This window comes from Suncus etruscus, chromosome 16 (genome assembly GCF_024139225.1).
Source record: "Suncus etruscus isolate mSunEtr1 chromosome 16, mSunEtr1.pri.cur, whole genome shotgun sequence".
Taxonomy (NCBI): Eukaryota; Metazoa; Chordata; class Mammalia; order Eulipotyphla; family Soricidae; genus Suncus; species Suncus etruscus.
In genome coordinates, this window is record NC_064863.1 from 65,309,938 (window position 1) to 65,322,956 (window position 13,019).

General features: G+C 37.4%; 1 protein-coding gene across 1 annotated transcript in view; it reads right to left on the reverse strand.

Moving 5' to 3' along the window:
* The window catches only part of CCDC158 (coiled-coil domain containing 158), a 67,157-nt gene extending 58,372 nt beyond the window's left edge, over positions 1-8,785 (reverse strand). The window contains exons 1-2 of the mRNA XM_049790243.1: positions 8,716-8,785; positions 5,615-5,832 (exon numbers count right to left, since the gene is read on the reverse strand). Coding sequence (XP_049646200.1) covers positions 5,615-5,832; positions 8,716-8,785 — 288 coding nt within the window. The remainder of the gene's footprint in view (positions 1-5,614; positions 5,833-8,715) is intronic.
* Positions 8,786-13,019: the final 4,234 nt, after the last annotated feature.

A 13,019-nucleotide genomic window follows, 5' to 3' on the forward strand; every position in this document is an offset into this window, starting at 1 on the left:
AAACCTTTGGCCTAAAAAACAGGGAGACCTTACCCATGAAGTATCCTGGTATAAGACGAACTCCAGGATCCAGGCATACTAAGTTGTCTAACCCTGAAGTCTTTCTCTGTGGTCCCAGTAAAAGCTCTTCACAATCATGGTTGTTGCTGTCAGGTTTCTGTAGTTAAAGATTCTGGTTTCTGTACAGATCCTATGTCAAAGTAAGGGTGATGGAGAGCAACTTCTGGTTTTATCTCACCATTAGGTGTCAATGCAGAGAACCCTGTCTTGAAATCAGGTTGTGGCTGTTACTAAGTTGTCAGACTGTTATGTGAACTCACTCTGGAGTAAGTTGACTCCAGGGTAGCAGTAGGGCTTTCCCTGGTAGAAGTCTGATTCCTGGTGCTGGTGTAGAAAACAGTGCTCTTTCTATAGATCGATCCAAGGTTCAGGGATGAATGGTCAATATTTGATCTTCTGAAGCTTAAGCCAAGTCACTACGACAAGTGTTCAGGGTGTAAGGCCCCACTGAAATATAAAATGTATGTGTTTCTATCTCTATTAGATAAGAACTTGTTTTCACAAGTAAGATTTCCTCTTTTTAATGTGCCTATGAAAAAGCAACAATGCCACATGGTACTACTGTTGCATATGGAGGTAAAAATAAGAAACTAAACAATCACGATAACCTCGTTCTAACATGAACTCAGAACACTAGAGAAACTTATCTGCTAGAATTCTCTACTAAATAGTTCCCCCCAAACGGGGTAAATTACCACTACATAAAAAGATAGACAATAAGGGTTATACTTATTAAGAAAAACATCTAAAAAATATTCAAAGGAGATATGCATGTACTCTTTAAGTCTTTTGAAATAGTCTGGGGCAGGGGATAAATTCCAGAGCACAACTTCAGCCTGTGAATTTGGGTCTTGTGTGTGTCTAAAAGAATGGTTCCCAGCAGTCACACATCAGGAAAAGGTCCTCCGAGCTGGAAGCTCTCCAGAAACTGAATCTGGTAGCGAAAAACAGTCCCACAGTGAAGGGAGGTAGGGAGAATGTGGGCCCACCAAGAGCAACAGTGGCAGTGGCAGCTTCTTCTCAGGCTGAGATCTATCTTTTCACTTTGGGAGCTGGTTGGAAGCTGGCTGGGGTGGGGGAAATGCTCTTCTTTGTGAGAAGTTAAGAATTAAGGGTAAAAAAGAATAAATGGAGGAAAATAACAAATGGGAGGTGTGAGAGAGTGAAGGGCTAGAAAAGAATTTGTAAGGTGGTAAGCAAAGGGGGGGGAGAAAGGGTTATACATAACAGGGGGAAGGACAATATACAACATAGACATTAATGTATATTACAGATGGACATTAGATAGACATTGAGGTGGCCAACATATACATTTATGTGAACACATAAAGAGACATTGAGTATTGATCTATGGGTTGCAGTTGAAAAGCTGACCCAGGTGAAATGGGACAGAATGCTTATAAAGCCTGCAAGTCAGATGGAAAGGTTTTTTTTATTTTCTAGGCCAATCATGATTGGTGAGGATAAACTTTACTGAAGAAAGGCTTTGTGAGTTATACTGTGTACAGAGAATTTCTTAAAAGCAATAAAGTTTCAAGTCTAGTGAGTATGGGTAATAAGTACTGTTAAGAGGGTTTTACCTACACTATAAGATATTGTCTAGTGGGTCTTGAGTAACCAGTTTTCTTTTCCTAAAAGTAAATTAAAATCATGAACATTATATAAAATGGTAAACTACCTACAATAGAAAACGTAACAATAGCATAGTCAATGATGACTCCTGTAACAGGAGTTCATGGCATGCAGTTGCATATTCCATTGCTATCTGTGAGCATACACATTAGATTATGTTTATAGGCATAATCAAGTAGAAAATGAATAGATTAGAATTTTTGTTGTGACATGATCATAATGAGCCCATCTTCTCAGTCTAATATATATTAATATATAATAATATATAATATAATATATATCTTTCTATATATAGTCTAATATAACATTACAATGTGAACTGGGGTGAATACCTAAATATTCAAGTACCAATGTGGATCAAAAATATCAGAAGTTATTATAGACATAGTAAAATTAAGACTATTAAAACTACTAATAGCTATCTAGCACTGTAGTGATGAGTCCATTGGCTTCCAAATGCATTCTGCACCTGTTTCTGTGGATAAAAGCATTAAAACATTATTATAGGTAACTATAAAGAGCATTTGGACTGCTTTTTGTACACCTGCTCAATCTAAATAGCTGTATGTGTTCTTGATCGGAGAGTTTAATCCATTGACATTTAAGGAAACTATTAACAGAAAGGGTTGTTATGCCATTATATTGTGTGGGGTTATTGTTGCTACAATTGGAGATTTGGCTTGTATAATTGCTCTTTGAGTAGCTCGTTTGAAGTCGGTTTTGATAACGCAAATATTGCGAGCTCTTTTTCGTCTGAGAATGTTTCTAACCCTCCTCCCATGTAAATCAGAGTTTCACTGGGTAGTGAACTCAAGGTTGTAAGTTTCTTTCACTTAGTAGTTTGAATATGTCATTCCACTCTTTTCTTGCCTGGATTCTTCCAAATGGAAGATCTTGTTTGATTCTTATGTTGTTTCTGTTATACTTGAGGTTTTTTTTTCTCTCTCTCTTACTGCTTTAAAGAGTCGATCTCTCTGTTTTATTTATTTTTTATTTTTTTGCCATTTGGTTACTAAATGTCTTGGTATTGTTCTGTTATGGTCTATTTTGTTTGGCACACTTTTTGCTTCTTAGATTTGTAGAGAAACCTCTTTCCCAAGGGTGGAGAAGTTTTTTGTTATTATATCTCTCACTACTTTTTCTTCTCCTTTCCCATTTTCTTCCCCTTCTGGAATTCCTATAATTCGAGATTATTTCTCTAGTCTTTTTTTCATTATGTACATTTTCTTCCAGAGTTTTGTCTCTCTTTTCTTTTTTGACTTTTTTTTAAATCCCTGCTGACTTGTAATTTGTCTTCAAGTTCATCTATGTGATTCTGCACCTGTATAATTCTACTACTATGGCTTGCTAACATGTTTTTAGTTCCTTCAGTTCTATTTGTATGGATTCTCTCGTCTTCTGAAAGAGTTCTTCTTTGGTTTGTTGAATTGTTCATTATAGATTTCTTAATTTCACAAGCTAGTGATTCCCTGATTTCCATTGCTAAACCATTAAGTGTTGATTTTCGGTCCTCATCTATATGGTTAAGGCGTTTGGGTTGATTTAGAAATTTGCCTGGATTTCTCTCCATATCCCCCACAGTAGATGTCTTCTTTAGCTTCCCCATTGAACTTTGCATTTAGTGGTTTAGAGTGCTGGAGTATCAGGGTGTTTAAGAACATGATCTATTGAATTGTTTGTATGAAATATGATTCAAGGTGTAGCTTCTTAGAGGTTATTTTTCTAAACTAGCAAGATTTTCTAAGTATGGTCAAAATATTGTATACTAGAATTTATTGATTTGTTCAGTTGGTCTTTGATCTGCATATTGCTAAGAGATAAAAGTGCTAAATCCAATCTGCCAGGAAATCTATGATATAAATTGAAATAACTTCGTGTGGATGCATGGTTTGGGAAAAGGAGGACAAATGGGAAGGAAGTGGGTTTCAGTAATGACCTAGAAAGAGGCTGGGAAAAGACCAAAAGGACAGCCCCATTTGCATTTTTATGGAAGAAATTAAGACGTGAGGCTCCCTATTCCCTCCCTGATACAAGCCTGGCTGACCCCAAATGGCAGATGAACAGTTATGGCGCCGGAACCCAGGAGGAGGCTCTCATTTTCTATTTTAAATATTATCAACTATAAAATTCTAAATGTATACATGGAAAGGATATATAGAGAAATAACCTAGAATAACATTTTAGATAGTTTATACTTAATATTACAAATATTTCAATACCTCTGTAAATATTTTATTTACTGATTTAGCACATTTAGCACCAATTTGGCCCCCTTCAAACACTGCCAGAGTTGGGCACAGAAAATAAACTGATAGTGTCATTCCTTCATTGAAAACTCTGCTTTATTCACTCACCTGCCCATCTACACTTATTAGTATTCATAGCATAAGACATTATCTCTATATCTCTATTTATTTACCAGCTTTTCCACACCTTTATGGACTTTATGAGTCCTGTCTTATCTTTTTTTGCCAGAACATAATAGTATATACTTTAGGCATTGTCTAAAACTGTTCATATTGTCTGACACATTGTTATGTATTAATAAACACAGTAAAAAACTGAATACTGATTAGGCAATGAATAAATACCAAAAAAAGAAAGACCAAAAACAGATAGTAGAATACACTTAATGATGTCTAATATAGACATTTTATGATCCATAACCACAGTACTGTAGGTAGGGCTGACCAAGTTTCAAACCCCGATAACCCCTTGTTTCCCAAGCCCACTAGAAATTATTCCTGAGTATAGTCCGGAGAAACCCCAAAGCACCGCTGGGTGTGGGCCTAAAATGAAAACAATATCATTTAATAATAAAATTAAGAAAATTTCTGGATTCAGTCGTTAAGAGTAATAAAAAATTTCCAAGGGCCAGAGCAATAGCACAGTGGGTAATACATTTGCCTTGTATGCAGCTAACCTAGGACAGACCTGGGTTCCACCCCTGACATCCCATATGATCCCCCAAGCCTGCCAGGACTGATTTCTGAGCACAGTGCCAGAAGTAACTCCTGAGCGCCACCAAGTGTGGCTTAAAAAAAAAAAAAGAACTTTCTAGGTAGGGAAGAGAAAATGAGTGGTCAGAGGCAAAAAGGTCTAGAACATCTAGGACAGGAAATAGCTTGATATTGTTTGAATGGAGGATGTATGTAGCAGATGAACCTAAAAGTGCTAAAGAGGTTAGAACATGACTGACTTTGCATCTTTTGGTACGTTTTGCTCTAGTTTGTGAATCAATAGGACCCAACATGCACTGTAAATCTTGTTAAAATCGGTTTGATTCTACATGAGGTGCATTTGTAATTATTAGCAATTAGTTTGTACATACTATTTATCTATTATGTATATATCTAAAAAGTACCCCCACACTGTTGTTTTGTAATAAAAAAGCATGTATTGATCATTGGTCAGCAGATCGAGTCTTTTTATTAATTATAGTTGTAATGTTTCATTAAAATTACATCATGCCACCAGTGACAAAGCACGTGCCTCATATGCAATGCCCTGGCTCTGATATCTGGCATACACACACAAATATACATAAAATCAATGCTTTATCATCAATGAACAATAAAATATGTAGGGGTCAGAAATAGTACAGGAGTAAAGTTGCCTTGCAAGTGACCCCTTTTGCTCCCTGACACTACATATGGTTTGTCCCAGGAGCAACACTGAGAATGACCCCTGAGCACCACAGGTAGTGGTCCCATCCCTCCCACCTAAAAAAATAAAAAGGTACAATATGGACTTTTTATTAGACCAATTGAAATAGAGACATAGGTCAAATGAACAAGTTTGGCCAGTAAGTATATTATTTGGTTTTTCTTCGAGGAAGGCTTTATTATATTTCATGGCATTGTACCCTGACTGTCTTTCCCAACTAGTATCAGATACTAGAAGAAAAAAAAATGCAACTCACTTCACTTAATCTTCTCTGCAAATCTTTGACCTGATGTGAATATTCATCCAACACACGTTCAATATGTTCTTTTCCAGGGTAAGGGATACTTTTTCTGTGAGGTTCAAGTTCCATTTCATATTTAGAGATATAAGGGATTTGTGTCAATGTCCCAATCGATGATGTGTTTTCGATCATTGTGCTCCGAATAGATGACACAAAAAATGGGCTTCCAGAACCTAGAGGACAGAGAATTGATATAATAACAACATAATTTTTAGGGAATATTATTCCAGGTGATTCCTTCATTGATCTCCCAAGGTTTGGGGGCGGGGAAACAGACAAGTGAAAGGATACTCTAAACTCTGAGAGAAAAGAGCACCAAGGTAAGGAGGAGAAGCAGGTAAGAGAGAAACAAGGAGTGTTATGTGATGAATTTATGTGATGAACAAGACCAAAAAAATAAAATGAATTTCAGTAAGAATCACAGAAGACTAGCAATGATTTTAGAAAATTATAATAGAGTCAGATCTCTGTATTGGATAGATAGTGTGATATATAGAGGATTTTTATAGGTAGTTTTTAAGTAGTTTTTAAGAAAACTACTCATCTAAAAACATATGCATGCTACCCTCAGAGACATGGAAAGAGGACTCAGAATTAGACCCAATACTGTAGGGAATGGACTCAAGAACCATAAAAACCAATTTCCAGGCTGGAACCTAATAAAGGGGCTCCTCTGCAGAAATGGGTTTGAATTGAAGTGAATCCATGGGCTTCTTATCTTCACTCTTAAAATATGGGGCCGGGCGGTGGCGCTGGAGGTAAGGTAAGCCTTACCTGCGCTAGCCTAGCTAGCCTAGGAGACGGACCGCGGTTCGATCCCCCGGCGTCCCATATGGTCCCCCAAGCCAGGAGCGACTTCTGAGCGCATAGCCAGGAGTAACCCCTGAGCGTCACCGGGTGTGGCCCAAAAACCAAAAAAAAAAAAAAAAAAAAAAAATATGGGTCTTTTTGAAATATCCATCTATTGGGAACTATACTTAAGGAATTGTAGTAAGAACTTCATCCAGAACAGAATCTAATTTAGATTCTGAGCTGATTAAGTTTCAGCAGATGTAATAGGATATCACTATTAGGAATTTTCTTAAGATAGAGACTATAAACAAACTATAGTCATTTTGAAATATGTCCATACATTTTTATATTCTTCCTTTTAGATGAAATTGATTACTCTCCTCTTGATATAACTGAAGAAAGAATATAAATATCCATGTATAGCAACATATGTAAATATGTTTATATATGTGTTCATATCTATACATATATATTTGTTTAAAATGTGAAGAGGGGCCAGAGCAATAGCACAGTGGAGAGGACATTTGCCTTGCATGTGGCTGACCCACGTTCGATCCTCAGGTTCCCATATGGTCCCTTAAGCCTGCCAGGAGTAATTTCTGAGCTCAGGGCCAAGAATAACCCCTGAACACTGCTGGGTGTGGTCCAAAAAATAGGAATTCACTAAACTAGTTATCTTTAAGAATATAGGAATGACTAGAAAGACTGGATGGGCTAAGGTGACATTAAAACCATTGAGATTAGCTTTTGATTGTTTATTTTGTTTGCTTTTTTTTTTTGTATTAGTGCTACACCTGATGATGCTCAAGGTGTACTCCCGGCTCTGCACTCAGGAATCACTCTTGGCTGTATTCAGGGGTTATGAGATGCTGGGATAGAACCCAATCACAAGAATACCTTTTAAGACTGTTTTCACTTTTAAGTAACAAACATTATATATACATATATATTCATAAAATGAAATAGAATTAATTCTGACAGAAATAAACCTGTGTACAGTAAGCTGAAAGCATAACTTCATGAGGAGATTTCTTCAGTTAACTTTAGAACACACACCCTTACTTGGCCCTAGTTAGTGAACTTTACTTAGCAAGTTAGTTGTTAAAGCACAGTGAAGCAAAAACAATGATAATGAGAAAGACTTGAAGAACAGTGACCAAGGATACAGTTAATATAAGAAAACATGACTGCTCAGAGTCTATATTATGCCAATACACTGAGGTGAGGCCTTTTTAGTAATCAGGTCAAGGATTTTTTTCCATTTTCCCCATTTTTTTGGACCTATGCAAACAACGGCTCTTGCTATTATCACACGTTTACTTTTTTTTTTACTTTTATTCTTTAAGGGAAAAAAATACAACTTACTGAACTTAAAAACAATTGTAGTAGAATGCCTGTCTTGAATAAAGGCAAGGGATGGGAAGGGGGAAGGGGGTAATGTTACACTGGTGAAGGGGGGGTGTTCTGGTTATGACTGTAACCCAAATATGATCATGTTACTTAAAAAATATATTAAAAAAAAAAAGAATGAATGAGGGAACTGGAAAACCTGTGTAGAGTACAGGTGGGGGTGGGTGGGATGGAAGGAGATTTGGGACATTGGTGGTGGGAATGTTGCACTGGAGATGGGGGGTGTTCTTTACATGACTGAAACCTAATCACAATCATTTGTAATCAAGATGTTTAAATAAATAAAAATATTAAAAATTAAAAAAATAAAAAAGAAAGAAAACATGATTGAAGTGCTCTAACTTATATGCTGTTATACTTTTTTCTCTTCTGGTCCTTCTAGCTCAAGGGTTGATGGTAGTGGATGCATATAACTATTAATCTCTGTATTGTCTCCCTACTCTGAGTTTCTCAGCAATGTCAGTACCTTAATTATCAAAGCTCTGCACTCAGTGTCACTTATTTATTCGATCTATTTCTATTTTCCCAGGTGCTGCCTTTTGATGGAAAGCATTTGGTGAAGAAGTAGTAGGGATTTGATTCAGGACAGAAGTCATGGGAATAGACAGACACCATTAATCTAAGAGACTCTTTTGATCACATAAGGAGTAGAACTCTTTGACAAGAAGTCAAAGAAATATAAAACCCTGGCTTAGAGTAAATAAAGAAATAAACATCCATGGTCATAGTCTGTACTCCATAGATCATATCAGTATGATTGTAAATAAAACATACTAAAACACAGGTTTGAATGAATATTATGAAGACTGCTTGTTTCTAATTTATATTCTATTTGTTTTATAAATAACATGTACCTCCATTGGATGTGATTCCACTATTTGATAAAAGGTCTTCATTACTTGATTCACCACATTTTGATTCCATATTAAATATAGCTATCTCTTCTTAGAATCTTGAAATATTAATACTTCCCTATTTGGTTCTTTAAAGTTCGTATACCTATAAAAGACAGAAATCCAGACTTTATTAATAAAGAAATGTGTAAAAAAAACTCATAGAGGTGAAACACTGTATTTAAATTTAAAATTTTTTGTTGTCGTTTTTAGGCCACACTCAGTGTTGCTCAGAGGTTACTCCTGGCTCTGTGCTCAGAAATAGCTCCTGGCAGGCCCCGGGAGACCATCTGGGATGCAGGAAATTGAATCTGGGACCCATCTGGGTCAGCCATGTTCAAGGAAAATGCCTTATCACTGTGCTATCTATCTGGTTCCCTGTATTTAAAATTTAATGATAATTTCAGCAAAATATGTATATATTACATAAAATTAGTAAACAAATTACTGTAAAATATTTATCATGACAGACTAAATTTATATTAAATTCAATCTGAAGATCAGAAGTCAATACCTTAACTATTGTGATAATCTGCACTCTGATGTGGCACAGAATTGAAGTCTCATATACAATTATCCTCTTAGGGTCAAAGAAATAGTATGGCAGGTGTGGCATATGCCTTGGTTCAGTTTTCCAACATCCCATATGGTCCCTCTTGCCTCTCCAGGAGGAATTTCTAAACTCAGAGTCAGAATAACTCCTGAATACCATTGGGTATGGCCCCAAATACATATATATATATTTATTATTATGTTAAATAACTATTAATTATTGGAGAAGATATATTTTTAGTTAAGACTCAGAAATGTTTAAAAATTCACAAATAAATAGAAAAAGAGTAATAATATAAAAGCTTCTTTGATAGAAAATGATGCTCAGGGGCTAGAAAGATAGTACAGCAGATAGGACACTTGCCTTGCATGCAGACAATCCAGGTTCAATCTCTGGCATCTGATTACAAAGTCAGTAATAATCCCTGGCGTGCCCACCCCACATAAGCTCATACTTTATATAGTTGTATCAATAGGGGGCATTTAGGTTTGAAGAACCATGGTTTGATTTCAAATGTAGAATAATGGCCTGAATTCAAATCTCACTCTCATTGTTCCAAACCAACCACAAATTAGGAAAAAGAAATACTACATGAGCCCCATGCTTTCAGTGTTACTAGGACACAAAGAATTCTGCAACTTTCAAGTGATCTGTAAGCAGATGTTTTTATTTTATTTTTTAAATGAACATTACAATCCAACCAACACTGCAAGCCTGCAGTATGGAAAGTAGAAAGGAATGGTTGAAAAGATGGGAAAATATTTTTTTTAAGATAGAAAAAGCGCAGAAGATATTTGAGAAAAAAATCAAATTCATCCTAGAAAGTAAGTAATCAAAGCCAAAATATTAAACACAAGTTGAAATCTGACAGTCAATAGCCTTGACTGGTGTTCAACAGTATGGAGACCAGAAATAGTAGCCTCTGAGATGTAGTTTTTTAGCTGGAGTGACTTCTGAGCACATAGCCAGAAGTAACCCCTGAGCATCACTGGGTGTGGTCCCAAAACAAAAACAAAACAAAACAAAAATTTTTTTTGCATAAATTCATTTCCTGCTTTCCTAATTTCCTGCGAAACAGCCAAGAAAGGTCCCAGTAAACATAATCTCCTCAGGGCTCATAAGTAAGGCAGGATGTCTCCGCCCACGAAGGGTGAAATAGAGGAGCATGATTCACTTTATGGTCACACACATTGTCTAGCCCATGACCCCACTACAAAACTTAGTAAAAATCACACTATAGGCGTGTCAACAGGGAAACAATGCAGGACAATACAATGCATAAAGAATGAAGATGGCACCTCTGATGACCAGAAAAGTACTAACCAGCTAGTTAACCTCTCATATATGGAGTTTAGAGAATAAATATGGAGGATGTTCATAGAACTCAAAGAAAGCATAGATCAAGTTGAACAGACCACAAAGATAGAAATCAGAAAAGTCCAAATTGAAATAACAGGACTGAAAAACTCAGTAGATGAACTGAAAACCTCAATGGAAAGCCTCTCCAACAGAGTAGCAGTAACTGAGGACAGAACCAGTGAACTAGAAGATGAGATGAATAACTCCATACAGCAGAACAGATTGAAAAAGAACCTTAAAGAAAATGATAAGGCAATGGAATAATTATTCAAAGGATGTGAACAGATGAAAATGGAAGTCTTTGATAAACTCAACAGAAACAATATAAGAATCACTAGAGTCCCAGAGTTCCAGAAAAATAATCCCCAGGAAGAATCAACTGTCAAGGACATCATTACAGAGAAAATCTCAGAGCCAAAGACTGCATTGAACCAAATCCTGCATGCTTGAAGAGCACCAACTAAAAGAGACCCAAAGAAAAGACCCCCAAGAAACATACTAGTCACAATGATGAATCCCACAGCTAGGGATAGGCTGCTGAAAGTAGCAATATCAAAAAGGGGAATTACATTGAAAAGAGCATTCTTTTTTTTTTTTTTTTTTTGGTTTTTGGGCCACACCCGGTGACGCTCAGGGGTTACTCCTGGCTATGCGCTCAGAAGTCGCTCCTGGCTTGGGGGACCATATGGGATGCCGGGGGATCGAACCGCGGTCCGTCCTAGGCTAGCGCAGGTAAGGCAGGCACCTTACCTTTAGCGCCACCGCCCGGCCCCCAAAAGAGCATTCTTAAGATTTATAGCAGACCTGTTACAAGAAACTCTCAAGGCCAGAAGGTAGTGTTGGAATATAGTGACAAAACTCAATGAAATGAATGCTTCGCCTAGAATACTGCACCCAGCCAGACTCATTTTCAGGTTTGAAGGAAGTATACATAGCTTCATGATAAATGACAGCTCAAAAACTTTATAGGGGTCAGCGTGATGGCACTAGAGGGAAGGAGTCTGCCTTGCCTGCACTACCCTAAAACAGACAGTTGGATCCCCTGGCATCCCATATGGTCCCCCAAGCCAGGATCGATTTCTGAGCACATAGCCAGGAGTAATCCCTGAGCTGACGTCACTGGTTGTGACCCAAAAACCAAAAACCAAACAAACAAAAAGAAACTTTACAGACTCAAAAGCAGCCTAAAAGATAAACTGAAAGATCTACTTTAAGATAAGACAGACCAAAAGACTCACCAAACTTCTACACAAAGATGACACTAAATCCCATGACATTTATCTCTTTCAACATCAATGGACTAAATGCACTTGTTAAGAGACAAAGTGGCAAAATGAATCAAAAAGTTGAATCCCGGGGCCGGTGTGATGGCGCTAGAGGTAAGGTGTCTGCCTTGCTAGCGCTAGCCTAGGACGGACTGCAGTTTGATACCCCAGTGTCCCATGTGGTCCCTCAAGCCAGGAGTGACTACTGAGCGCATAGCCAGGAGTAACCCCTGAGCATTACCGGGTGTGCCCCCCCCCCAAAAAAAAAGCTGAATCCCACATTCTGCTGCCTACAAGAAACACATCTGAATAGTCAGAACAAACACAGACTCAAAATCAAAGGAAAATCATCGAAGCAAACAACTCCGTTAAAAAATCTAGAGTGAGTGGGCCCGGAGAGATAGCACAGTGGCGTTTGCCTTGCAAGCAGCCGATCCAGCACCAAAGGTGGTTGTTTCGAATCCCGGTGTCCCATATGGTCCCCCATGCCTTCCAGGAGCTATTTCTGACCAGACAGCCAGGTGTAACCCCTGAGCACCGCTGGCTGTGCCCCAAAAACCAAAAAAAAAAAAAAAAACAAACAAAAAAAAAAAAAAAACTAGAGTGGCCATATTAATATTAGATGACATAAACTTTAGACTCATAAAAATAATAAGGGACAAAGATGGACATTTTCTAATTATCAAGGCATATGTACAACAGGAAGAAATCACACTCCTAAACATCTATGCAACCAATGAGAGTCATGTAAAATATTTAATACAGTTGTTGACAATTCTGAAAGGAGATTTCAATAGCGATACAATAAGAGTGGGAGACCTCAATACTGCCCTGTCACCCTTTGATAGGTCAACCAGGCTTAAATCCAACATGAATATACTAGCTCTGAAAAGAGAAATGAAAGAAAGTGGACTAGTAGATACATATAAGGCACTCCATTCAGAAACCTGGATACACATTTTTTTCCAATGCACCTGGGCCATTCTCCAGGACTACATGCTGGCCCATAAAATGTATCTCCATAAATCAAGAGGATAGAAATCGTGCAGACTACCTTCTCAGATCACAAGACACTGAAATTAGAAGTG